The 26,479-nt window shown below is 37.7% G+C and overlaps 1 protein-coding gene across 10 annotated transcripts in view; it reads left to right on the top strand.

Moving 5' to 3' along the window:
* JMJD1C (jumonji domain containing 1C) overlaps positions 1-26,479 on the top strand; it is a 365,523-nt gene that overhangs the window by 39,486 nt on the left and 299,558 nt on the right. For 7 of the 10 annotated variants that reach the window (XR_004176957.1, XM_031652223.1, XM_031652222.1 and 4 more), the window contains exon 1: positions 17,766-18,384. The exons of 2 other annotated variants lie outside the window; for them this stretch is intronic. Coding sequence is in view for 6 of the 8 variants with exons in the window: in XM_031652223.1 (XP_031508083.1) it covers positions 18,217-18,384 (168 nt within the window). In the remaining 2 variants the exon portion in view is untranslated. Of the gene's footprint in view, positions 1-13,904; positions 13,977-17,765; positions 18,385-26,479 lie in introns of those variants that run through there. One more of the 10 variants, XM_017963007.3, reaches the window with a different exon arrangement.

Below are 26,479 nucleotides of genomic sequence, written 5' to 3'. Positions count from 1 at the left end.
TGCTACTTTGTTATAAATAAAAGAAATTTTCTCAGGAAGTAGAGCAATTGTCATTTGACAATGTCTAGGGACACATTTGGTTGTCACATGGAGAGTGAGAGTTGGGGAGGTAGGTACTGCTGAAATCTAATGGGTAGAGGCAGGGGTGCTGCTCAGCTTCCGCACAGAGGACAGCCTTCCCCTCCAAAACTTACATTTCCTAAAATGTTACTAGTGCAAAGGCTAAGACTTTCTGATCTAGACTTACACAACGGCTCACTTGGAAGCTAATGTTATCGTATGTTTTGTGGTGAATGCTTTGTAGAAATGACTGGATTGTTTTAATCTTTCATACTTTATCTGTAACTGAAAATGGTGTTTTATCCTCTTGAAATTCTATTGGTTTTCATGGAGGAACTTAAATTAGTAAATTTCTTAGATAATTACTTGTTTTCATGATGAATAATGAACAATCCAGTTGACCAATTTTAAAGACTATTTTCGTTGACATATAGTTATTTTACATTAGATTTTATAGTTATAATTTGAGATGAGTTCCTTTATGATGATAATTATTTAGACTAGGGTTATTTGGAGATTTTTCAAAATGGTCATAATTGATTAGATTAACCATAAATAGTAATCAGGGATTTAATTTTAAAAAAATTAGGAAGCATTTCATTGATTTTTTAAAAAAAGCCAATGGGCTATTACTGACCTTTCTTGGCAATAGCTAATTGAGTGCTTCCTTTGCTCAACCATGTTCTATGCATATTTTATGTATTATGTGATCCCCACCCACAGCAGCTTCTTTATATAGGAATTATTCCCATTTTATAGATAAGAAAGCATAGAGAGATCAAGTGACTTGCGTGATAACACAGCTAGTAAATAAATGGTGGAGCTAGGATTAGAAGTCAGGCAATGTAGCTCAAGTTTGGTCTCTCTTTTTTTTTTTTGAGATGAAGTCTTGCTCTATCACCAAGGCTGGAGTACAGTGGCACAATCTCAGCTCACTGCTACCTCGGCCTCCTGGGTTCAAGCGATTCTCCTGCCTCAGCCTCCTGAGTAGCTAGGACTACAGGTGTATGCCACTGTGTCCAGCTAATTTTTGTATTTTTAGTAGAGACGAGGTTTCGCCATGTTGTCCAGGCTGGTCTTGAACTCCTGACTTCAGGTGATCCGCCTGTGTCAGTCTCCCGAAGTGCTGGGATTAGAGGTGTCAGCCACCATGCCTGGCTCATTTGCTGTCTTAACCACTGTATTGTTAAAGTATTATACTGACATTTAACCAAGAATGTTTTAAGTACTTTCTGATTATTTACTTGTCTGTAGAACACATCAGCGAATAGTTAAGTCCTTAATGTCTTTGATAGGTTCTTGGAAACGTACTACTTAAAGTGAAACAATGTATAATGAAACCAATTTTTTTTTCCTCATCAATGTCATAAGGAAATGAGGTTGATTGAAACAACTTTGGAGAACCTGCTGTGCTCCTTTCATTTAGTGGTGGTTTCCAAGAATCTATCCACAACATTAAGTGGGGACTTACTGTATACCTAAAAATAAAATGAAAGGCATATAATTTTGAAATGTACTCATAGCTTTGGAATGTAATGTACAATGAGTTCGTCATACATCTAGATTAGGATGTAAAAGAACAAAAACTTGGAATATCCCTCCTTTCCATGCAGCTTTGAAGAGTCTTTAATCCAAGGGAAACCTACAGTTCTTTCTCTGCCTTAGGTCCTCTTCTCCTCCTCTCTTCCACTTCCTCCAGCTCCTGTTTGTCTCCTCCTCCCTGTGTGTTTTACTACCTTGTTTTGGGGGTCTGTTTTCTCCCTTGATTTTTACCTCTTTCAGTCCTCAAAATGGTCTGAATAAACTGGAGATTAATTTAGTTATGAAAGAACTGTTTCTGTGTACTAAGTGAGGTTATGGAAGAGATCCAAAAATGTTCTGGGTGGCAGGAGAAGACATTTAAAATACACAGTTAATAAGCCACATTTAGATAATGTATAATTGTGGTTTATTCAGAAATGTCTTTTGTTAAATAAAGCTTCTAAGTGAAGTCTCAAAGCCACAGAATTAAGAAAGGCTGTTTGTTCAGTCAATGTGATTACTGCTCATATTTTTAAAAGGAAAAAAAAAGCCAAAAACAAAAAATCAGTGTTTTATAAAAGGAAATGTGTCCACTATTTTAAAGATATAAATATTGTATCTAGTAGATACGGTATTTGCAATAAATGTGTTTGGACATATTGTCACATTCTGTTAATACCACTGTAATTTCCAAGTGAACTTTAAAAAAACTATAAGGTATCAATTATTTTTCAAATCTGAAAATTTTATCTGAAGCAAGTTCAAAAACTATTTCATTTTACAGCTATTTATCAACTAAAGTCTAGAAGAGGACTTTATATCACTTATTAACAGTACCTATAATACAAGGAAATCCTATTTAGTTCCTGAAGAAAAATGTTTATAGTTTCTTAACAGGTAGAAGTTGAAAACATTTGAGGATTCAGTCTATGATATGATTAACCTAATTTTATAATGTGAACAGATGAGTGGTATTTGTAAAATTTACAAATAATGAGCCTTAGTTCTGATGAGTCTACCATGTGGTTATATTAAACATAATTTCTCTTAAATATGAATTATATGCTAGGTGATGAAAATGCTTACCATTTCTTCTCCAGAACATTAATATCCTGTGAATTAGAAGGAAAGTAAGGAAAGGACTGTTGTTGGTAGTCACAAAAAGGAACTTTTTCTTCCTTTATAGCTATAGCCAGCGTCCTGGGCTTTCTCATTTGCCATTTCCATATATATATATATTTTTTAACTGAGTGATATAACACCAACATAGCAAAAATAAATTTGAATCCACAGTGCTTTCTGTCAGAAATGGTGCCTCTATCTATAGCCTTTCAAACTGGCTGTGATGAATAATAGTTTTTTTTTCTTTTTTTTTTTTTTACAGTAGTACTTTTAAATTGTCAATAACATCCACTGAAGGAAGCTTTAAATGCGTTCATCCTGTAACCATTGTGCTCACAGCTTTCATTGCTAATATTCTAGTTTGCCAGTCCCTGGAGTTGTGTTGGCTTTATAAAACTATAGTTTAGGCCAGGTGTGGTGTGTCATTCTTGTGATCCCAGTGCTTTAGCGTGACCAGTGTGGGAGGATCACCTGAGCCAAGGAGTTCGAAGTACAGTGAGCTATGATTGCACCACTGCACTCAAGCCTGAGTAACAAAATGAGACTCTCCAAAAAAAAAAAAATCAAGCAAACTATAGTTTAGGCTGTTTCTGGAGGATTCATTACTTCTCCCATCGAATGTACTTAGGAGACCTGCATAGGGTTGCAAAACATGGGCTTTGTAGGTCATTTGCATCTTGGCAAAATGGGACCCTTTCCAACAGGATCAAAACGTTTTATATTGGCCACAGAACATTGTTGTCTCATTTGACAAACTCTGGACTACAACTATATACTATAATTTTTTAAAGATTTTAAAAAATTGTCAAAGTAATGATATTCATTCTTTTTGGTAATGATATTCCAGAGTACCATATTTAGAAAATCCAGAAATCTGGAACAAATTAAAAAATACCTATTTGGCAAATCTATCACCCAAAGAAATCCGCTGATAGTATTTAGTCTTCCCAAAAATCTCTTCCTCCTTTTTGGTTACTGGGATCATTATTGTCTGAATCTTTCAAAGTAGAAATCTGGGTCTCATATGTCATTAGTTAAATTTAAGAAGTTCTGCTATTTCTGTGTCACTCTCAGTGGGACAACAAGACATCATGTGTATCCTAATGTAATGGATTAGGAAAGTACATGTATCACCTATGGACTGTTATGGACTATTTTTGCTAAAAAACTGAAACTGAATCATGTCTCTAGATCTAGATCTTACTACCACTTTACAGGAAATACGGGGAATAGAATAGTAAGTTAACACAATGAAGGAACAGTTAGCTGAATTTAGGATATGAGAAATTCTCCAGGACAAATAACTTAAATGAGATTAAATGAGATTTAAAGAGACTTATCGACCAGATGCAATGTGCGGTTCTTGTTTTGTTTCTGGTTTACACAAAGTAATGGCAAAATTTTCATTTTTGAGGTAATTGAGGAAATTTGAGTACAGACTACTTGTTAGATGATACTGAAGAATTATTGCTTATTTTGTAAAATGTGATAATGGTATTGTAGGGTTACTTTAAAGAAAAGTCTTTAACGGATAATGATACTTTCTTTACTATTTCTGGGTGAGATAATATGGCATCTGGGATTTGCTTTAAAACATTCCAGCCAAAAAAAAAAGAGGAGAGAATAAATAAGTTTGGCAATTTGTCGATATTGTTGCATGAAGGGTATGTGGGTATTCATTCTTACTTCTCTCTCTCATTAATGTTTGAAAATTTTTGGAACAAAAAGCTGAAAAAATTAAGTAATACATAAAAAGTGTATAGCATAAAATGTCCTAACAGCCTACGTAGAAAGAAAACTGGGTCAGTGGTATAATTCAGTGTCCATATGATAAAAACAAAGCACCTGCTAGGGAATAGAGCAACTCATGCTGATATTAAGACCAAAAAGTTTTCTTTATTAGTGGTTTTTGTTCGTTTGTTTTTGAGACAGGGTCTCATTCTGTTGGAGGTCGGAGTGCTGTGGCAGGATCCATAGCTCACTGTAACCTTGAACACTTGGGCTCAAGTGATCCTCCAGCCTCAGCTTCACAACTGGCTAGGACTGTAGGAATGTACCATGTGGTTACCAGCTTGACCTCTGGAGGGTCTGGAGACTAAGGTCAGCCATGCAGATAGCCCGGTAAAAACCCTAAATGCTAAGCCTCAGGTGAGCTTCCTGGTTGCCAAGTACTTCCTGCATGTTGTCACATGTTGTTGCTGGGAGAAATAAGCCCTGCCTGCTTGACTACACTGGGAGAGGACAACTGGAAGCTTGTGCTTGCAGCCTTCTATGCCCTTCTTCCCTTTGCTGATTTTAATGTTATCATTTTAGTGTAATTAACAGTAAGCAAGAATATAATGTTTCTTTTGAGTTTTATGAGTCTTTCTGGTGAGTTCTGAAGGTGGTTTTGGGGATTCCCCAAATGCAGAGCTTCATCCATATTGTTGCATGTATAATATTTAATTTATTGTTGAGTAGCACTCCATAGTTTGCCTGTTTCCCAGATGAGGGACATTTTTGGTTGTTTACAGTGTTTGGCAATTACAAATAAACAGGCTGTGTACATTTGGGTGTAGAGGTAGGTTTTTGTATGAACATAGGTTTTTATTTCACTTGGGTAAATACCTAAAAGTGGGATTGCTGGGTCATATGAAAAATATATGTTTAACTTTGTTAGAAACTCTTTTTGCAAAGTGACAGTCACTTCCAGTCAGCATTGTATGAGAGTTCTGATTGTTCCTCATCTTCCTTTACTGGGTCATATGAAAAGTATATGTTTAACTTTATTAGAAACTCTTTTGCAAAGTGGCAGTCACTTCCAGTCAGCACTGTATGAGAGTTCTGATTGTTCCTTATCTTCCTTTACACTTGGTGTCTCATTGTGATTTTAATTTGCGTTTCCCTGATAATTAATGATGTTGAGTGTCTTTTCTTGTGCATATTTGCCACTTGCATATCTTATTTGGTGATGTGTTTGTTGAAATATTTTGCCCAATTTTTAAAAATTTGTTTTTTTTTTATTGAGTTTTGAAAGTTCTTTAAATATTCTAGTTATCAATCCTCTATCAGATATGCATTTTGACAATATTTTACCTCTGTGACCTTTGGAGAACAGTTTTTAATTTTAATTATGTTTAATTTTTAGTTTTATGAATCATGCTTTTGGTGTTGTAGGTGAGAAATTTTTGCCTATCCCAGTGTCACAAAATTTTTCCTCCTGTTTTCTGAAAGTTTTTTAGCTTTATATTTTATGTTGAGATCAATGTTTTTGAGTTAATTTCAGTATATGCTGCAAAGTATAGGTCGAGGTTCATTTTTTTTTTTTGACATATGGATGATAAATTGTTCCAGCACCATATGGATGACAGATTGTTCCAGCACTGTTTGTTGAAGAGACCATCCTTTCTCTGTTTGAATTGCATTTGTACCTTTATTGAAAAATCAATTGACCGTATAAGTATGGGTCTATTTCTGGACTCTCTTATTTTGTTCTGTTCATCTATGTATCTATCTTTTTGCCAACATTATGATGAGTTGATTACTGCAGCTATATAAGTAAGACTTAATATACGATAGTATGAGTCTTCCAATTTTTTCATTCTGAAATTGTTTTGGCTGTTCCAGTTTCTTCATAACTTATTTGGGTTTAGAATCAACTTGTTGGTGTCAACCAAAAAAAATGAATACCGTCATTTTGATTGGGATTGCTGTAAATTTGCAGATCAATTTGGAGAGAATTAGAATCTTACTAATACTGAGTCTTACTGGAATATTATTAATACTGATGCATGGACATGGTATATCTCTCCACTTGTTTAGATCTTCAGTCTATGTCTTTTTTGAGAGAGGTCTACAGTTTGTGTCTCTTAGCAATTTCTGTTTCATGTAAATTGATGAATTTTTTGTATAAAGTTTTTTATACTTTCTCTTTTATCCTTCTAATATTTGTGGAATCTGTAGTGATGTCACCCCTCTCATTCCTTTTATTGGTAGTTGGCATATTTTCCCCTCTTCCTTGTCTAGAGATTTCTTTCTGCAGCTTTGGTCTGCTGGCCTCAAGTGATCCTCTTGCCTCGGCCTCCCAAAGTGCTGGGATTACAGGTGTGAGCCACCATGCCTGGTCTTTTAAAAAATGTTTTTAATTTAATTTAAAAATGTTATTTGTCTACTTATTTTAGAAACAGGGTTTTGCTCTGTCATCTAGGCTGGAGTGCAGTGGTGTGATGATCATGACTCACTGCAGCCTTGATCTTCTGGACACAAGCAATCCTCTTGCCTCAGCCTCCCTCCCAAGTAGCTGGGGCTGCATGTGCACGCCACCAGGCCTGGCTAATATTTAAAAATTTTTTGTGGAGACAGGGTCTCACTATGTTGCCCAGGCTGGTCTTGAACTCTTGGCCTCAGTCGATCCTCTTGTCTCCCAAAGTGTCGAGATTACAGGTATGAGCTACTCTGTCCAGCCTATAATTTTTGATTGAATGCCAGCCATCATTTATGGTAGATCGTATTTATGCTGAGAATTTGTCGTGACTCTTGTTCTGCTAAGGTGTTAGCATGGAGGGTTGAGTTAGTCTTGCCTGGAGTTGATAAGAATTTGCCTTTTATTGCTCTGATTACCTTCAGTGCATTATCAACTTCATATATATATACACACATATACACATATACACACACACACACACACACACAAAATCTCATTCTCTCACCCAGGCTGGAGTGCAATGGTGCAATCTCGGCTCACTGTAACCTCTTCCTCCCAGGCTCAAGGAATTCTTCTGCCTCAGCCTCTCGAGTAGCTGGGATTACAGGCGCCTGCCACCATGCCCCGCTAATTTTTTGTATTTTTAGTAGATACAGGGTTTCATGTTGGCTAGGCTAGTCTCAAATTCCTGACTTTAAATGATCTACCCACTTCAGCTTCCCAAAGTGCTGGGATTACAGGGGTGAGCCACTGCTACCAACCAGCCCATTATCAACTTTAAATCTTTCTATTAACACCTAGTACTTAAGATGGGGATTGATTTGCTGGAAAGTTTTGACCAATGTTTTTACTCCATGTTTATCTGTTAGCCTTATCTGCGCACCTGAACTTCAGAGAGGGTCTCTCTCTGTCCTTTGCTACTTCTCTAGTAGTAGAATGCTCTTACTTACGTATTACTCGGAGCTACTTTGTGTTGTGGTGGTGGGCATGGGGCTGTGGATGCTGGTTAGCTTTGTGGTAGTGGGAATTGAGCTTTCTCTTTTGTCCTAGACCAGTATTTGTCTTAGGCAGACTCTGTTTTCCTCTATTCTTGATAATCCTGCTTCTCCCCAGTAGTAGGAGACCTCTGTTGTTTTGGTCTCAGGTTACTTTCCTGTCTATCCATCAGAAGTACATAATAGTATCATCTAATTTTGCAGGAATTTGTTAGGAAGGGTTTTCACATCCTGTATTAAAAGGAGTATCTTTGGAAGCCATTTTTGACAAGTACCTGAACTTTTTAAGGTAGAGCTAACTATTTTCATGGAATTAGATCTTCCTTACTAAGTAAAACATAGTTTTCAGTGGTGATAATGCAGACCAAATTGAAGGCTACCTCTGTTCCCTCTAGGGAGTATGTTTTCAGATGGATTATTTTTTTAAATGCATTAAACAAAATTGTAAAATGGGGAGTATCCTTAGCTGTCCAGGGTTCATAAATGCAGTCCTAATGGAACTGAACATTTGAAGGAGAAATAATGACTCTACATATGTTGCAAGTAATAATGATGTAATTATTTATTATAACTGTAAAGGAAAGGATAATTATGTTTAGAATCATGAACATCTGCAAATTTTTATGATTTATCTTTACATTTTATACTGGTTTAACCATCACTATATGATGAAGATATAGGGCATTTCTAGCACCTTCATGCCACTTCACAGTCAATACTACCCACCCCCATGGGTAAGCACTATTCCAACTTTTATCAGCATTCATTAGATTTGCTGTAATTTGTTCATTTAACAATTTGTCACATTTTCCTTATTACATTATTTCTCTTATTTTTAAAAATAATTTGAGAGTAGGCTGACTGTCCTACATAATTTGGAACTTTTGACCCCATTACTTTCAGTCTTTTCTTTGATTTTAGTTTGCTCTGTTTAACAAGTTGTTTTGGGCTGAGCATGGTGGCTCATGCCTGTAATCCCAGCACTTTGGGAGGCTAAGGTGAGAGGATTGCTTAAAGCCAGAATTCGAGACAAGCCTAGCAAAATAGTGAGATCCTCGTCTCTACAAAAAAATAAAATATATAATGAGCTGGACGTGGTGGTACACGCCTGTAGTCCCAGCTACCTGGGAGGCTGAGGCAGGGAGGAACGCTTGAGCCCGGGAAGTAGGTCAAGGCTGCAGTGAGCCATGATTGTACCAGTGCACTCCAGCATGGGTGACAAGAGTGAGACCCTGTCTCAAAAAAAAAAAAAAAAAGTTGTTTTTATTTCTATTTCATCCCCGTCCTTTGGTAAATTTTCTTCAGGATTCAAGTATATGTCTCTCTCATCCTAAAACACTCTTCTTCACAGCTGTCTGCTTTATAAGCACTCTTCCACTCCCACTCATTTTAGCGATTGAGGAGAGACTCTCAGCAATCAGCTGACCAAAGCATCTAACGTACTTTTCCCATATTTTGATATCCTTAGCCTGTTCACTGAGGGTGATTTCCAAGGAGTCGAATTAGAGTCAGATGGTATGATTTGTTTAAGGCTGTTATCAGTAAAGATGGTCAGATTGCTTCCCAGTTTTGTTTGTTTTTGTTTTTGTTTTTTAGTGTACCAAGTGTGTATTTCTTCCTTTCTTTTTGGAGACAAGAGTTTCACACTTGTCACCCGAGCTGGAATGCAATGGCGCAATCTCGGCTCACTGCAACCTCCACCTCCTGGGATCTAGGGATTCTCCTGTCTCAGCCTCCTGAGTAGCTGGGATTACAGACGCCCATCACCATGCCCAGCTAATTTTTGTATTTTTAGTAGAGACGAGGTTTCACCATGTTGGCCAGGCTGGTCTCAAACTCCTGACCTTGGGTGATCCGTCCGCCTTGGCCTCCCAAAGTGCTGGAATTACAGGTGTGAGCCACTGCACCGGGCCCTGAGTGTGTATTTCAGTTTACTTTATGCAATTTAACAAAAATTTAGTCATAATTTACCAGATATACATAAATGATTTAAGTAGTGAAAGAAAATTCAGCTTCACAACAGTAAGTTTGTATCTTGAGGAAAAGTAAAAGTACATTAAGAATGTAAAGCCAAGTCCAGTTTCGATGCAATAAGTGAACTGTAATTCCCAGAAGTTTTTTTTACCAGACCAGGCGCAGTGGCTCACGCCTGAAATCCCAGCACTTTGGGAGGCCAAGGTGGGAAGATCACTTGAGGTCAGGTGTTTGAGACCAGCCTGGCCATCATGGTGAGACCCTGTCTGTACTGAAAAAAATACAAAAATTTAGCCAGGCGTAGTGGTGTGTGCCTGTAATCCCAGCTACTCGGGAGGCTGAGGCAGGAGAACTGCTTGAACTTTGGAGGCAGAGGTTACAGTGAGCCAAGATTGTGCCACTGCACTCCAGCCTGGATGACAGAGTGAGACCGTGTCTCCAAAAAAAAGAAGTTTTTTTAACCAAATGTGTATTACTTTTACAACAGAGTATTTGTTTTACCATATTCTTGTCCTACTTAATGTTTTTTCTTTTTCATCTTTATTAGTTTTATAGAAAGTATTATATCTCTATTTTTTATTTCTTTTGTAATTAAGGGATACATTAACAGATTTAAAAATTTTATTATAAAAATTTGAATTAGGCTGGGGGCAGTGGCTCACGCCTGTAATCTCAGCACTTTGGGAGTCCGAGGAGGACAGATCATGAGGTCAAGAGATAGAGACCATCCTGGCCAACATGGCGAGACCCCGTCTCTACTAAAATTACAAAAATTAGCTGAGCATGGTGGTGCATGCCTGTAGTCCCAGCTACTCGGGAGGCCGAGGCAGGAGAATTGCTTGAACCTGAGAGGTGGAGGTTGCAGTGATCCGAGATCACGCCACTGCACTCCAGCTTGGCCACAGAGCAAGACTCCATCTCAAAAATAAAGAAAGAAATAAAATAAAAATTGTATTATAAAATTCCTAAAATACCAAAGAATACCTACATATTTTTAAAGCATGCCTTAAGGCTGCAACATAAATATATTAGCATATTTGGCTATATATGAAATTTTAAAACTTGTTAATATAAAAAGAAATTCCAGGGTGGGGCGCGATGGCTCATGCCTGTAATTGCAGCACTTTGGGAGGCCGAGGCAGGCGGATCACTTGAGGTCAGGAGCTAGAGACCAGCCCTGGCCAACATGGTGAAACCCCGTCTCTACTAAAAATACAAAAATTAGCCAGGCATGGTGGCACATGCCTTTAATCCCAGCTACTCAGGAGGCTGAGGCATGAGAATTGCTTGAACTCCGGAGGCGGAGGTTGCAGTAGCTGAGATTATGCCATTGCACTCCAACCTGGGCAACAGGGAGACTCTGTCTCAAAAAAATAAATAAATAAAATGAAAAGAAATTGCAAGTGGGGGAAAGAAGCATCCATGCAAATTTAGATATAAAAGCAAATGAAGCAATTACTTTTAAGATAATTTTTGTAGCTAGAATAGTTGAAATTATTATATATAATAATATATAATAGTTGAGGTAGGATTTTTATGTTATAGATGAAGAAGGTATATAAGGTTAAAAAGTGTCAATTCAAAAGTTTATTTCTAATGCAGAACACTGCAAAAATTCTTCCATTTCAAGTTAGTTTTGATAGACTATTTGTTTTTGTTTTTTTTGAGACCGAGTCTCACTCTGTTGCCCAGACTTCAGTTCAGTGGCGTGATCTCAGCCCACTGGAGTCTCTTGCTTCACGGGTTCAAGTGATTCCCCTCCCTCAGCCTCCCGAGTAGTTGGCACTACAGCCATGGACCACCATGCCCAGCTAATTTTTGTATTTTTAGTGGAGAAGGCGTTTTACTATATCGGTCAGGCTGATTTCTGACCTCAGGTGATTCACCCCGCCCAGCCTCCCACTGTGTTGGGATTGCAGGCTAGAGCTACTATGCCTGACCTATTTGTTTTAATATAATGGTTTTATGACCAAACTTGGAAAGCAGAGGAAAGAAGCAGTTTTACAGTGATGTTTAAAAATGGTTATTTGGTACTTTGGTTTGTATTATATTAGTATGTATTAATATTAGTAATTAGTATGTATTAATATTAATCATATGTGTATCTTCTTTGAGACCTTTGAGAAATAGCATATACTGAAGTCTTTCTAACAATATTTGTTTTGCTAAGCAAGATTACTTTTGTCAGTCCTTTAACATTTTGGGGGTTTGAACCTACCATGTGACAGGAAAGTATACTTTGTTCCTTGCTGAATTATGTGTGTTCTTGATCATAAAGTTCACTATATAATACCTAGCTTCATTGGTGAGGAAGAACATAGATGGAGTATATGGTTAGCATGCTGAGATTTTGAGTTCGTATTACTTTTTAGTTTAGATTTTACATTGGCTTTCCTTCATTTATCGTTTTAATAGAAGTTTAGAACCTCCTTTACTTAATGAACTTGCATGGATATAAACAGAAGACTTTTACTCTGCTGCTATTAACTTGTAACAATAGTGAAAGCTTGTAAGATTAATAGGAACACGACCCTTTTGGAACCTAACCTGTTTGCTAAGTGCAAACTTGCATATTTTAATGGTAGTTAATAGTTGGAGCATTTATGAGAGGGATGATGAACAGAGAAAAAGTGCTGTGGGACACCCCGGGAAGACTTACTGTGTGCTCAATGGCAACTTTCCATTTCTTTATTTCTTGTAGTTCCTCACTGAGCAGATTAGGAATTTTCTAATGCTTTGTGTATTCTTTCTAAATTTTTAATTTTTTATCATTAAAAATTAACCTTGTTTTTAATAGAGAAGAGAATGTTGAAAAGAAGTGGTATGTTCCTGTGCAGCCAGAATTTAAACTGGAAACTGGATAACAGATGTGTAGAATATACAATTAGAAGGCCCAATAGAGATTGCTTCACTTCCTCCTTCATTTCTTTTTTATCTTCTTTTTTTCTTCTCTTTCCCTCCTTCCATGGCATCAAGAAGATAGTCAGAAAGTTATGTTTGTATATTGGCTTCATCAAGGATGTTATTTGAGACTGTTCTTTTTAGAAGACTAAGAATAGACTAGTGTTTTGGATATACACTCATAGGATCATTTTTGGGTTTGTATTAAATTGGTAGTTTGGTAATGAAATGAATGTTTTTCTTGAGAATTGTAACTCTTCCTTCTGTATCTGTTCTTTAGAAATTTTCCCAGGAAAAACCTTGCTTTTCTGTTGAAGCATGTTTTCAAAGGCTTAACATTGTACCTCCATGGTTAAATGAGATAATGTATTTAAGACATTATTTTGAAGATGATGAATACCCCTGTAGGAAGAACAGGAACTCTCATTTGTGTCTGAGATTCTAAGTTCCTCTTAGTTGGGTTAGATTTAGAAAAAGGTACATTTTGCTATATTCATTCATTCATGCTGTAAAATGTATTATCATCTCTTAGCAAGGCCTAGGAGCTGCTGGGAGTATAGTTGTGAACAAGACAAAGATGCCTTATGGAGCTTATATAGCCAATAAAGGGAAAAATATAAATGATCAATTACACAATAAATGGTGTAAATACAGTTGTAGTAGTAAGACAAATAAGGCATGTTTTGAAGATCTCTTATTGGGGAATACTACATAGTCTGAGAATCAGGGATGGTTTCCTTGAGGAAGTGATATTTTGATATTTGAGTTAATTTTTCATTGTCATAAATGTGATTGAGGAATTTATTTTAAATAAATGCTTAGGGTATACAAACCCTAAATACAAATTATTTGAGGTTTAATTAAAAAAAGAACATAAATTTATATTCCATTTATTCTTGGTCTTCCACTTGCATAATTCAGTTGAAACTCTTGGTTTCCTTCATTTTAATAGTGGCTTGCATAATCCTTAGCCATATCTATATATATAATCTAAGACTTCATAAATGCAGTCCATTATTTACATTTGACAATAAAAGCCTTAAGTTATAATAGATTTGAAAAATATTTATTAAAATGCATTAAATTTGGATGAAATTCTATTGATAGTTCCTTAATTAAATAAACCAAAGCATTTCTGTTGTCTATCTTTCCAGATAGACTGTGAGCTTCTCAAGAATAGAGGTCCTATCTCCAGAACCTTGCAGGATGTGACCCACATAGTAAGTGCTAAATAAATACTGAACACATCAATTATGAGTAAACTGTAAATAAGGATGAAACAACTTGATAACTGACCTTCATGTTTCTTTTAAGTGACTTTTTAGTGTAATAGTTAATAGCAGGGAGCCTTTGTTATCACAGATCTGGTTTCGAAAACCAGTTTCTTCATGTGTATTCTTAGGCAAGTTACTGAACTTCTCTAAACTTCATTTTCCTCATCCTTAAAGTGAGATTACGTATGTAAAGTACTTAGTATACTGTCTGACACATAGTAGGTGCTCTACAAGTGGTGGCTAATATTATTACAAAAGATGTGTTAAACTTTTTGTCTATATTAGATAATATCTGTGATAAAGTAGACATGTATAGTGGCATAAAATACTAGTATGTATGACAACAGAAGATTGACCCTTTCCACAATTACATACCAAGTCAAAAAGTGAAAAATCTGTAACTACTAGGCTTTTGCTTATTCAAACTAAACTTCATGAACTGTTAATCACTGATAATTAAGTAGATAATTATGGTTCTTATGCAGTGAATACATTTTCTTCCTTTATAAGTCAGTTTTTTAAAAAACAAACGAAATAGTTTGTGGGGTTTCTTTGTATTTTAAAGATTTTTTTAGAGACAGGGTCTTGTGATGTTGCCCTGCCTGAACTAGAAGTCCTGGACTCAAGAGATCCTCCAGTTTCAGCCTCCAGAGAAGCTGGGACAACAGGCACATGCCACCACCCAGCCTAAGTTGTTTTTATGAATAAATTTTTGTGAACTTCTAAAAAGGGAAAAAATCAAATAATCTCCCAATCTTTGGTGTAGATTAAGATATTTGATGTATGAGGTTTGCTTGAATTGATGTGTGTGTAGGCATATTTAATGGACATATTTACATGTGGCGATGGAAAGACTAGAAAATCTAATTTATATTTCTAATTTTCAGCTTCTATAAGTAAACTTACTTTAAGTACTTCACTGTCATTCTTTCTGCCTGTATAATGAAAACAAATACCATCACTCTTCTGTTTCCGAGTATCTTTATGGAAGTAAAGAATGTAAGGAAACATTAAGAAACAAATACTCTGAAGTTTCAAAACCAACTTGAAAAAATTTTTAAATTCATTGTTATTTACAAAGTTATGATTTGCTGGCAAAAATAAAATAATACAAATACCCCTTGATACAAAACGAAGCAAAAAATGCCAGCAAACAAGCAAAAAATCTTTAATGACTTTTTATTCTACATTTTAAAAAATGTACTTTTAAGTTTTTCCAACAGCAAAATATCCACGAATTAGTGTAAACTCTAGGCATTGACTGTAGTCAAGGGATTAGTAGAACAGAATTTGGCCTATAGTTCTAAGAATATTAAGATATTTGATTAAAAATATTACAGGGATATATGCCCTCCTGAAAAACTTTGTTTCTATACATGAAATATTTTGATTGGTTTGTTGGATTACGTGCTTTTCAGAAGACTGAAAAGGGTGGAATTCAACATGTAGTGGGAGTTCCTAAGGGCCCATGTAGAGCAGTTTGCCTACAAAATTGAAAACAGCTGGCAGTTTTTATTTATGTAAGGCAACCAGCAACCTATACTCTTAAGAATGTAATTTGGTGAGTGGGATTTATGTAATAACTGATGAATTTGCATGTTTTTCTCAAATGACTTTATCTATTTTTCGTTCGCTCCTAGGATATCACTGAAAATTAGGATTCAGGCATTTTTGCATTTTCACAATTGCATCATGCCCATGGTCACAAAGCAGATCATTGATGAGTTGGTATCTGGATGTTGATCTCCCTACTCTTTTTTTTTTTTTTTTTTTTTTTGAGGCGGAGTCTTGCTGTGTCGCCCAGGCTGGAGTGCAGTGGCCGGATCTCCACTCACTGCAAGCTCCGCCTCCCGGGTTCATGCCATTCTCCTGCCTCAGCCTCCCGTGTAGCTGGGACTAAGGCGCCCGCCACTGCGCCCGGCTAATATTTTTGTATTTTTAGTAGAGACGGGGTTTTACTGTGTTAGCCAGGATGGTCTGGATCTCCTGACCTCGTGATCCGCCCGTCTCGGCCTCCCAAAGTGCTGGGATTACAGGCGTGAGCCACCGCGCCCGGCTCTCTTTTATCCTTACATATGTTGGATTATTGTCACCAAGCCACTTTACTGGCTCCTTAATCTACATTGATTTTAGAAATCTTCATCTGTAATTCTTCATTATACAGTGTACACTGAAAAAGTGGACTTGGAAATAAAATTGCCCAAGCAAAATTAAGTTTTTTTCTCAACTTGCCAATGTGCATTTTTGGATATGTTTTGCCTTTTTAATTTATTAGAGTTTTTTGTTGTTGTTGTTTTCGGGGGACTGAGTTTTTGCTCTTGTTGCCCGGGTTGGAGTGCAGTGGTGCGATCTCGGCTCACTGCAATCTCCGGCTCCCAGGTTCAAGCGATTCTCCGAGTGCTGCCTCCTGAGTAGCTGGGATTACAGGCGCGCGCCACCACCTCCAGCTAATTTTTTGTAGTTTTAGTAGAGAGGGGGTTTCATCATGTTGGCCAGGCTGGTCTCGAACTCCTGACGTCAGGTGATCCGCCTCCCAAAGTGCAGGGATTACAGGCGTTAGGCACCGCGCCCAGCCTATTTATTACAGTTCTGTGTTTGGTCTTTAGATTAGCAAAATTCGACCATGATTATTAAAATCCATCTTCCTTATAATTTTGGTTTCTAACCTATTAGCAGTGGTCATGTTTCTCCATTTCAAATTGCCCAGCTTGAGTGTTCTAGAGAAAACAAATAAAAGCCTTATAGTTATTTAAACATTCAGATTACTAAATATTTTTAAATAGAGGTTCAGGAAAATCTCTAAGAGACTGAAATTTAGAATATTTTATTGGACTAGAAGAATTTTTAAGCGGACTGTAATCACTAATGCCACTGAAAAACCACAACTGAGATTTTTAAACCTACCTATAAAAAAGCAGTATAAAGTGTGCCTGAAATCGAACTGCTCGCTGACATCTGTAGGGAGGTTTGATTTATAACAATTAAAGAAGTTGATCAAAGAAGAGTGTTCCAAGAGATCTGTGTGTAGGTTAGGGAGTCCTATTGTAATTGGATGGGAAATAAATATAATTTATTTTCTTGAATTGTGATTGGTTAAAATCGTTTTCTTTCCGTGATATTTTCTAATAACTGAATCTGGGGATTTTCTCTGCTGTTATTATCCGACCTACCTGTGTGTTTGAGCTATGTACTAGTACTAAAAGCACTAAGACTGTCGCAGACAAGGTTTGTGAAATTTCAGGACGTTGACAAGGGCCCGCCACGGAGCATTTACTGTTCTTATAATAAAGCAGTGACGAATTTAAATCTCTGAATAGCTTAAACATGTAATTAGTATCGCTACAAAAGACAAGGATGATATTTTCCCCTTCGTTTTCCCTTGAAGTCGTGAACGGTTGGTTCTGCTGTGACTTTGGGGCTTAGTTTTCAGTAGAAGTGTTGTCCTGCTCTGCTGCTGGTACTGCGGTACTGCTAATTCAGGCTAACTCAGGCGGCGGGCGCCGTGTGCTCTGAACATCGCGCCGGGGGTGAGGCGTCAACCCTGGAGTTTATTTTGTGATCAAAGTGGAACCACTACACTTCACTTTCCCCTCACCTCCACTTCTGAGGGAGCAACGAATACACAGGTAGACCCCCAAAAGCTTTGAATAGCTGTCGCCTACTTCCCCGCGGCCGGCTTCATTTCTTGGTCTGCCGCCGCCGCCACCTCTGGATCTCGGAGGACCCCGTGGCGGCCGCCGCCTCCGCAAGGCTGGGCACTACTTTCCGTCTGCGGTGGTTCCGCCGACCCTCCCGCGGCTCCTGCCCCGCCCGCGCCGGCGGAAGGAGACGCGCTGCGCGTCGCCGCTGCCCGGGGAGGGAGACGGAGCAGTACTGGCCGCGGTGCGGTGGCGGCGGCGGCTGGGCTGCCTCTGGGTGTTCGACGGCCGTGTTGGGTTTTCTCTCAGTTTTCTTGTGTGGCGCTGCAGCCCAACGCTGCGAATCTGGGATTCCAGAGGAGTGTTTGGGGGAGGGACCGAGGTCGCTGTGTCCGGGGCAGAGCGGCCAGTGCGCCCCGAGTCTGCTCTCGTTCGGGGCCGCTGCCGTGCCCCGGTTCGCTCTCCTCAGCATGAGTGGCCGGTAGGAGCGAGGTTTCACCGGTTCCCTCGCACTGGAGGAGGCAGCGGTCGCTCCGGCAGCGACGGCTATGGCGGTGGAGACGCGGCCGGAGCTGGTGGGGAAGCGGTTCCTGTGTGTGGCGGTCAGCGACGAGGCGCGTCCGGAGCGCTGGGAGAGCGGACGCGGCTGGCGAAGCTGGCGAGCGGGGGTCATCCGAGCCGTGTCACACAGGGACAGCCGCAATCCGGACCTGGCGGTAAGAGCGAGCGCCCCCCTTCCCCCCTGCCGCGTCCGCACCCGGCTCTCGCAGACGTACCTTGCGGGCTTCCCTCTGGCACCTCGCTCAGCCCGGCCAACTGGCGGTCACGCCCCTCTGCCGAGCCCTTGGCTTGTTTGCCCGCATCCCTTGCCTGGGTCCCTGCCTCTCTGCGAGCGGCTTCCCCAGGGGAGGCGGTGTCGGAGCGGTACTCCCAGGATAGCCGCGGAGGCCGCCCTGCCCCCAATCCCGGAGGGGTCGACCGCAGCTCCCCGCTGTGGCGCCTGGGCGGCCGCAGAGACCTCCCCAAAAGGCGGAGCTGCGAGTCCGGCGCCGCGCGGGCAGGTGGGGGTAGGGGGCGGACCACTCATAGCGATAGGTGGCCAGCGTCCCTGGCATCTCTTTTCTTGGAAAAGTGTTCATAGTGTTGTAGCTCGAGACTTAAAACTTGTCCTGTAAGTTTGCTGAAGGGGAGGGAGGAAAGGACAGAGACCTTCCCACACAGTCCGGGGATTCCTTTGTGTTTTAGAGGCAGAGGCCGTGGTGGTGGCGGTGCCTGGGTTCATCCTCACCTTAATAGATGCTTGGCTTTCTAACCGGAAAGGTTTATAAAAGTGAAAAATTTTGGTATGGAGGGTAATCTCTTTCTTTCTGTCCCCAGTGTACTTTTTTTGTTAGAAAGATGCAGTGCTTTGGAGTCAAGCTGTTTCTGGGTTTTACATGGTTTTAAATAAGACGAAAAATGTCAATTAAAATGTTAAATGCCATGCAGAATTGATTGTCTTTTTTTTTCTTTTGCTTTCTTATGTGTGACACTGCCAGTGTTTTCTTTCAGTAGTGTAGGTATGTGCGTGATTTTGAGCTGTAATATGCTCTGTTGTGTTCCCAAGTGCATTCTCACGGAGGGGCAGCTTGAAGGTAAGGGGCGTAGTAGAGACAAGACATAGACTAGACTTCCCAAGGTTGATTTATGAATACGTTATCTATGAAATTTATTTGTAGTGCCCTGAGCCACTTACTTTTTCACTGAAAATTTCAAATTTAGGAATATTTTTTTCCCCTTGTATGCATGCAAGCTTACAATTCCAAATTCACTGTAATATCTGTACAGGTATCTACCTAATGTTTTTTACCTACCTATTTTAATAGTTTCTGAGTGTTTTTGTAAACTCGGGTTTTCATCACTGTAGTCAGTGATATAGTTAATGCGACATGTATTAATGTTGACTCGACATTGCAAAATAGGTATGTTTTGCTAATAGGTGTTTCTAACACGAAATAGAAGTAGTTTTGAAGGTTTTGGCTGGTTATTTTCGTACAAAAGTGTATAATCTTCCTTAAGTATTGCTGATGTTAGTGGTTCTAGAAATTGGGAGTTCCGTCAGTAACTACTTTTATTTTGTTTGTGTAAAAGGCTGAGGTGAGAGGATTGCTAGAGCCCAGGACTTGGAGTCCAGCCTGGGCAACATAGGTGAGACCTCCCCCCCATCTCTAAAAAAGGAAAAAAAAAATGTATATATAAATGACTTTATTGCTTTCTTAGTTGAGAATTTAAGTGATGTAAAGCGGAAGTTTACATATATTAGTAAATGGTAAGGTATTAAGCTGGATATTAAAAAATAATCTGTGGATGGTAGAGATTGACTGGAAAGAATGGGAAAGTTTCTTCAGGTGATGGAAATGTTTCCTATCCTGATTGTTGGTTACACAGGTATATATATTTACACAAGTAAATATATATATAAATATATATATTTGTCAAAACTTACTGAATTGATACTATCTTTACATTTCACCGTATCTAATTTTACCAAAAAAAGAAAAATGTATGTTGAACCATAACTATGTGAACCCTTGATGAGTTTTTTATCTAAGTCTTTATTTGAAAATTTGAATATTACTAATTTAGTTTTTTTAGCCTAGAATCTACCATTTTAGATTTATTTCTAGATTTTCTTACATTCATATTTCTTAAACGAAACTTGGAACAGTTTAGCATTAACATAATGTAATATTCCTGTTAGACTGTGATTACTGCAGAGTAGATTTTAAGTTACATGAAATTAGGCTGGGCACAGTGGCTCATGCTTGTAAACCCAACATTTTGGAAGACTGAGATGGGACGATACTTGAGCGCAGGAGTTTGAGACCAGCCTGGGCAACATGGTGAAACCCTGTTCCTACAAAAAATACAGAAATTAGCCGGGCATAGTGGTGCAATGCCTGTGGTTCCAGCTATTCGGGCGGCTGAGGTGGGAGGATCACCTGAGCTCAGCGAGGTTGAGGTTGAGACTGCAGTGAGCCAAGATTATGCCACTGCACTTCTGCCTGGGCAACAGAATGAGATCCTGTCTGTAAATAAACAAATAAATATATAAAATGAAATTATATGGAAAATGTTGATAGGCTAGCTTGTGATTTTTTTTTTTTAAAGCTACAAATATGTTTAATTAAAAACCTATAAGTATATTAGAAGTCCTGGCTGAATACACCTGTGGCACATGATTCGGAAGGATAATGATAAGAACTTGAAAGTAGTTGAGGGAATGCTGTGTCTCAAAGACAATCAGTTATTCTTATTCTGGGTCTTATGTATGAGGAATTGCCACGTGCATTAAATTTCTATAATTGTTTTAACTAATTAACGTAATCTTGGTGGTTTAAATGTTATACGCTTAATATTTGGTAGTTCTAGAGATGAAACTATGATGAAAAGACCTGAATCTTGCTGGGCTAAAATCAAAGTGTGGCAAGACTGTTTATTCTAGGAGAGATCCATTTTCTTTCCTTTTCTAGTTTTTGGAAGCTATCCACATTCCTTGGCTCATGGCCCCCTTCCTCCATCTTAAAAGCCAACCCAGTTGTAGCTCTCTGACCATTTTTCCCTAGTCATCTCCTTCTGACTCTCCTGCTTACCCCTTACACTTCTAAGTGCCCTGTTGATTACTTTGGGCCAGTTGACATAATCCAGGATAATCTTGCCGCCTGTGAACCATGACTCCATATAAACTTTAATTCTCCTTTCCCATGTAATGTAACAGTTGTAGGATCCCGGGATTAGGACATGGATATCTTTGGGATTAAATTACTTTTTACCACACCGTGGTAGCAAACATATTTCTTGTACAGTATGAACATATATACTTTGATAAAAAGAAAGTAAGATTAAAATTTTATTTTTTCAACCAGGGGTTATAGTGATATTACTTTCTAATCTTTTAAGTAATAAGTTTAATTAGTAGAGTTTTCATTAGGTTATGTTGGATAATTTCAAATAGTTTGTCAACTTTTTTAAAAAATGGCTTGAGAACCTTTTGGGTTATCTGTATTGAAATTATCTTTGCTAACAATATCTAAGCCCTTTTTATGCATGAGGACCAAGTTGTTGAAGAAGTTGAAATATATATAGCACATTGTGAACCTTTTTCATTTTGAGCTTCTTTTTTAGCCCCATTACTTAGTTTTGTCTTGGGATACATTTTTGACATTACTGCTGTTCTACTTTTTGAGGAATTTTTCTAGAAAGTTGAAGTGTAATGTAAGGAAAACTGGCAGTTGAGAAGCACTGTTGCGTAATATTTATCCTTGAATAATATTGTGATATTAATTAAAGAGCAGACATCAATTTACTCTCCTCTTGTTTAACTTAGCTTCCATTTATGTTCTCAGTGATTTATTTATTTGCTTATCTATCCATCCATTCATCCACCCATCTGTCTACCTTTCTTTGATGCTTAGGTTGATTGTATTTCTGTTTTCAAGCCAGTTCTGTCTAAAGTGTAAGTATTTAACAAAATATGTCTGGTTTTTTCAATAGAGAAAAGGACAATAAAAAAATCATACTGTATTTTAAAGGCCAAACCCATAAATTTGCTTGTATTTAGGGGATAACTTGGGAATGAAGAGTTATTTAAACTGTTCTGAGATGTGTATCAGCTGATAAGTTATTTTGCAAAACGTCTGTCTTAAATATGAATAATATTCATGTTTAGGAAATTTAAAGTGATTTATAATTTTGCATATAAAGAAAACCCCTTTTTGTGTTTGGGTCTACCCATTTCTGCTTAGTTTTCTCATTTAAGTTTCTTATTGAGTTGGTAGCGTTACATTTCCTTGTATGTTTCTTTATGTCAGTCTGACATTCATGTTGTCTTGCATCATTATTAAAAATGCTAATTTCTGGTCTGTTTACAAAATGTTGAATGTATGAATGAATGAAAGTGATTTTTACTTCATTGGTCAATATGACCTTGATAGGTTTACTATAGCAAAATTGGTTTTGCTGGTAGGTAGAAAGACTTCTATGACTGACATAAGTATGCCAACTATTTTTCACACTCTTGAATTTGTTACTGCTATTGGTGACAAAGATTTGAATATAGGAATATGACTAAATTGCCCCAATGGTAGGACTTAAACTTGTGCAGTTGTTACCACTAGCTAGTTTTAAAAGAAGGTGATGATCACCCAATAAATGTTAATTGTGTTTCTGTGTAAAATTAAAGGGGCTATTGTTTTATATGATCTTTTGACCCATCATTTATATGTTCTAGCATATATTTTAAATAGGGAATTCCAATAATTTCCAATAATTTTAAATAGGGAATTCCAATAAGTTCCAATAATTTTAAGTAGGGAATGTTTTCATTCATTAGAATAATTGAACTATAGAAATTTTATCATGCAAAACCTTATCGTCTTCGTATAGGGATATTACTGCATGTGAAAGTAAAAATGTTAACTAGATACTTCAGTGTAATTGAAAGCATACACAGGCTATTTCCCTGTATTTATAAATTTTATATATTATTTTTAGACAATTTTAAGTTGTATACAAGGAATGTCTTTAAGTATAAAATTCATTTTGTGTCTTTAGGTCTAAAATTCATTTTCTGTCATCTTCACATATTTAGTACAGTACCTAGCATTTACTTAGGTGTTCGTAAATGCTTACTGAATAATAAAGGAATATCATAAGTTACTTGAATATTTTAATTCATACTAACCATCTCAAGTTTCTATTACTATTTACTTTTTTTGTGACAGGGTCTTGCTCTGTTACCCAGGCTGGAGTGCAGTGGTGTGATCATTGCTCACTGCCACCTGGTACCCCTCAACTCAGGCAATCCTCCCACCTCAGCCTCCTGAATAGCTGGAACTACAGGCATGTGTTACTACACCCAACTAATTTTTTAATTTTTTCTTTTGTGGAGATGAGGTCTCACTTTGTTGCCAGGCTGGTCTTGGACTCCTGGCCTCAAGTGACCCTCCCAGCTTGGCCTCCCAAAATGCTGGGATTACAGGTGTGAGGCACCTACACCTGACCTTACTATTTACTGTTAATTGTAAATTTTTTGTTTCTCTTATGGCACTGTGTACATTCCCCTCCCCAATATCCATTCTGTCTTTTATCCAGTTGTGTGGTTTGAATACAGGGTAGGCCATGATTTTTCTAAGCTAAATTACAGAATAGAACTCCATTGATTGGTACAGGCCATAAATGGATCCAGTTGGAGTGATTCCAAGGATGGCATTGTGTGGGTATGAGTCTGGAACTGCTTCAGCCGTTTTTCTACTTTAAGGTAAACCAATTTGAAGGCAAAGCTGACATAGAGAGGTTAATAGCATTGACATGGTAGCAGGAGAAAATGTGACTGACCAAAGTTTTTCTGAATCCTACATACTACTGTTGGATTTTTCTCTTATGAGAGTTTTCATTTTGGGAGAATAAATTTACTTAAAAGTGTGTTTTGGTTCCTTTTTCTTTCCCTTGGAAGCAAAAGTATGTTAACTGATACACATGGTAATATTTCACTCTACTCTTTTTGAATAATGAAAGCAGCATTTTCTTGAAACTTTTAAATTTGTTATTTGATGTTCAGATGTTAGAGTCTTGTCATACTGATTTTTTTTTTATAACTCTGATTTTCAGAAAAGGTGGTATGTTCTGCTTTTATGTGTCCAGGTATATCCCAAAGCCTTGTAAATATTAATTTGTTTTAATGTGTATGAAGTATAAATATCTAACTTAATAAATATTTACAAATAAGAAATAGCATTGAGTTTTTATATTAGGAAGTGAACCATAATCCCTCACAGTTAAATAGAAATTTCAGGAGAGCTACATCAGTGTTTCAGAAATTAGCAAGAGAGGGCAAGCTTGGCTTTTTAAAATCGTATATATCATAAAACCCTAGTTTATACTCTGTCAGTGTTGGTCAGATAAATAGCTGTAAGTCCACTATTCTTTATCTGCAGTTCTGAAATTCAAATAGCTGTAGCAACTACATTTTTTAATGATTCGTTTGGAAGCAAAACCTGACTAAACTCATTTTTTTAGTAGAGCTTAATAGGAATTGAGTATTTTTTATAGGAGAAATATTAATGTGCTTAACTTTTAGGGTTCTGTTCTAAATCCTTCAGAGGTGTTATGTATTGCCTAAGACTTGTACTGTATTACCATAGTTAACTAGCATAATGTAAGGACTTGTACTGTCTTACCATAATCAACTACCATCATGTATGCTATAGGCCAAGCGTGGTGGCTCAAATCTGTAATCTCAGCACTTCAGGAGGCCAAGGCAGGCAGATCATTTGAGCTCAGGAGTTCAAGACCGGCCTGAGCAACATGGTGAAATCCTGTCTACTAAAAATACAAAAAGTAGCCAGGCGTGGTGGTGTGCGCCTGTGGTCCCAGCTCCTTTGGGTACTGAGGTGGGAGGATGGCTTGAGCCTGAGTGGTCAAGGCTACATTGAGCCATGATCATGCCACTGCACTCTAGCCTGGGTGACAAAGTGATACTCTGCCTCAAAAAAATAAAATAAAATAAAAAAAGCTACATTTAACTTTATAAAAATCCAATAAATTTTTAATACTAAAATATGTTGGAAGAGTTTGGATGAGGGATTGTTATTTGAATACTAATATGATTTTTGGTGATGTAGATTTAAGGACAACAAATACTGCTAATTTTGTTTGTTAGGAGATTTGATAGTGATCATATGTCTGCCTAATTTCAGATAAATAGTTTTTCTAGTGTGGATTTTAGCAGACTTTTTTTTTTTTTTTTTCCATAAAGACAGGGTCTCACTCTGTTGCCCAGGTGGGAGTACAGTGGCATAATTACAGGTCATGGCAGCCTTGACCTTTTGGGCTCAAGAGATCCTCCCACCTCAGCCCCACAAGTAGCTGGGACTACAGGCATGAGCCACCATGCCTGGCTAATTTTTTTTTGCTTTTTGTAGAGATGGAGTCTGACTGTGTTGCCCAGGCCATTCTTAAACGTCTGGGCTCAAGCAGTCCTCCTGCTTTAGACTCCCAAAGTGTTGGGATTAGAGGTGTGAGCCGTGGCGTCCAGCTTCACACTTTTATTAGATACAAAATTCTTAATCTGACAAATTTTTAAGGATTATGTACTTTTAGTTTTACAACTGGTGTTTACTAAATTGTTAATGTTGAAACATTGTCTGAAATTATAGAATTGGATAAAATCCTTTTGTGTAGAATTTATATTTTATATTCTAGCTAGTTTGTGAAATTATTCTCTTAAACCCATTGATGAAAATGTTGATTTATCTTATACTGTAGAACTATTGTTTTAATTATAAAATACACGGGCTAAGTAGAAAAACAGCAGCTCACAATCTGTTTACTGTTTTGTCTGGCAAAACAAAACTATGCATAGTGCTGACTTATGAAAAACTCAAGAGTTTTTGAAATCACACAATCAGTAAGTGTCAGGGCAGGAATTTGAATGCAGATTTCTGATTTCAAATCTGTTATCTCTGTACTCTGCCATATTGCTTCTCCCAATGGTTTGTGATTCACAGACTCTCAAAGTAAAAGACAGAAATTTCCTTTACTTGTAATGTTATATATTCTTTCTGAGCCCTTTCTCTTTCTTCATTTCTGTAGCCCTATGGTTTAATCCTCTTGGGCTTTTATTTCTCCTTCCTTCCCATCTGCAGTTCCTCTTATCTTCTTAATTTGGTATTTCAAATTCAGTCCTTTGCCTACTGTTTGTTGTTGTTGTTTTAATCTTGTTACTTCCTTTGGAGATTTTACTTGTACTATGTTGCATAATTACTCACAAAT

This window comes from Papio anubis, chromosome 11, assembly GCF_008728515.1.
Source record: "Papio anubis isolate 15944 chromosome 11, Panubis1.0, whole genome shotgun sequence".
In the NCBI taxonomy this organism is placed as follows: Eukaryota; Metazoa; Chordata; class Mammalia; order Primates; family Cercopithecidae; genus Papio; species Papio anubis.
This window is presented reverse-complemented; position numbering and strand designations above follow the sequence as displayed.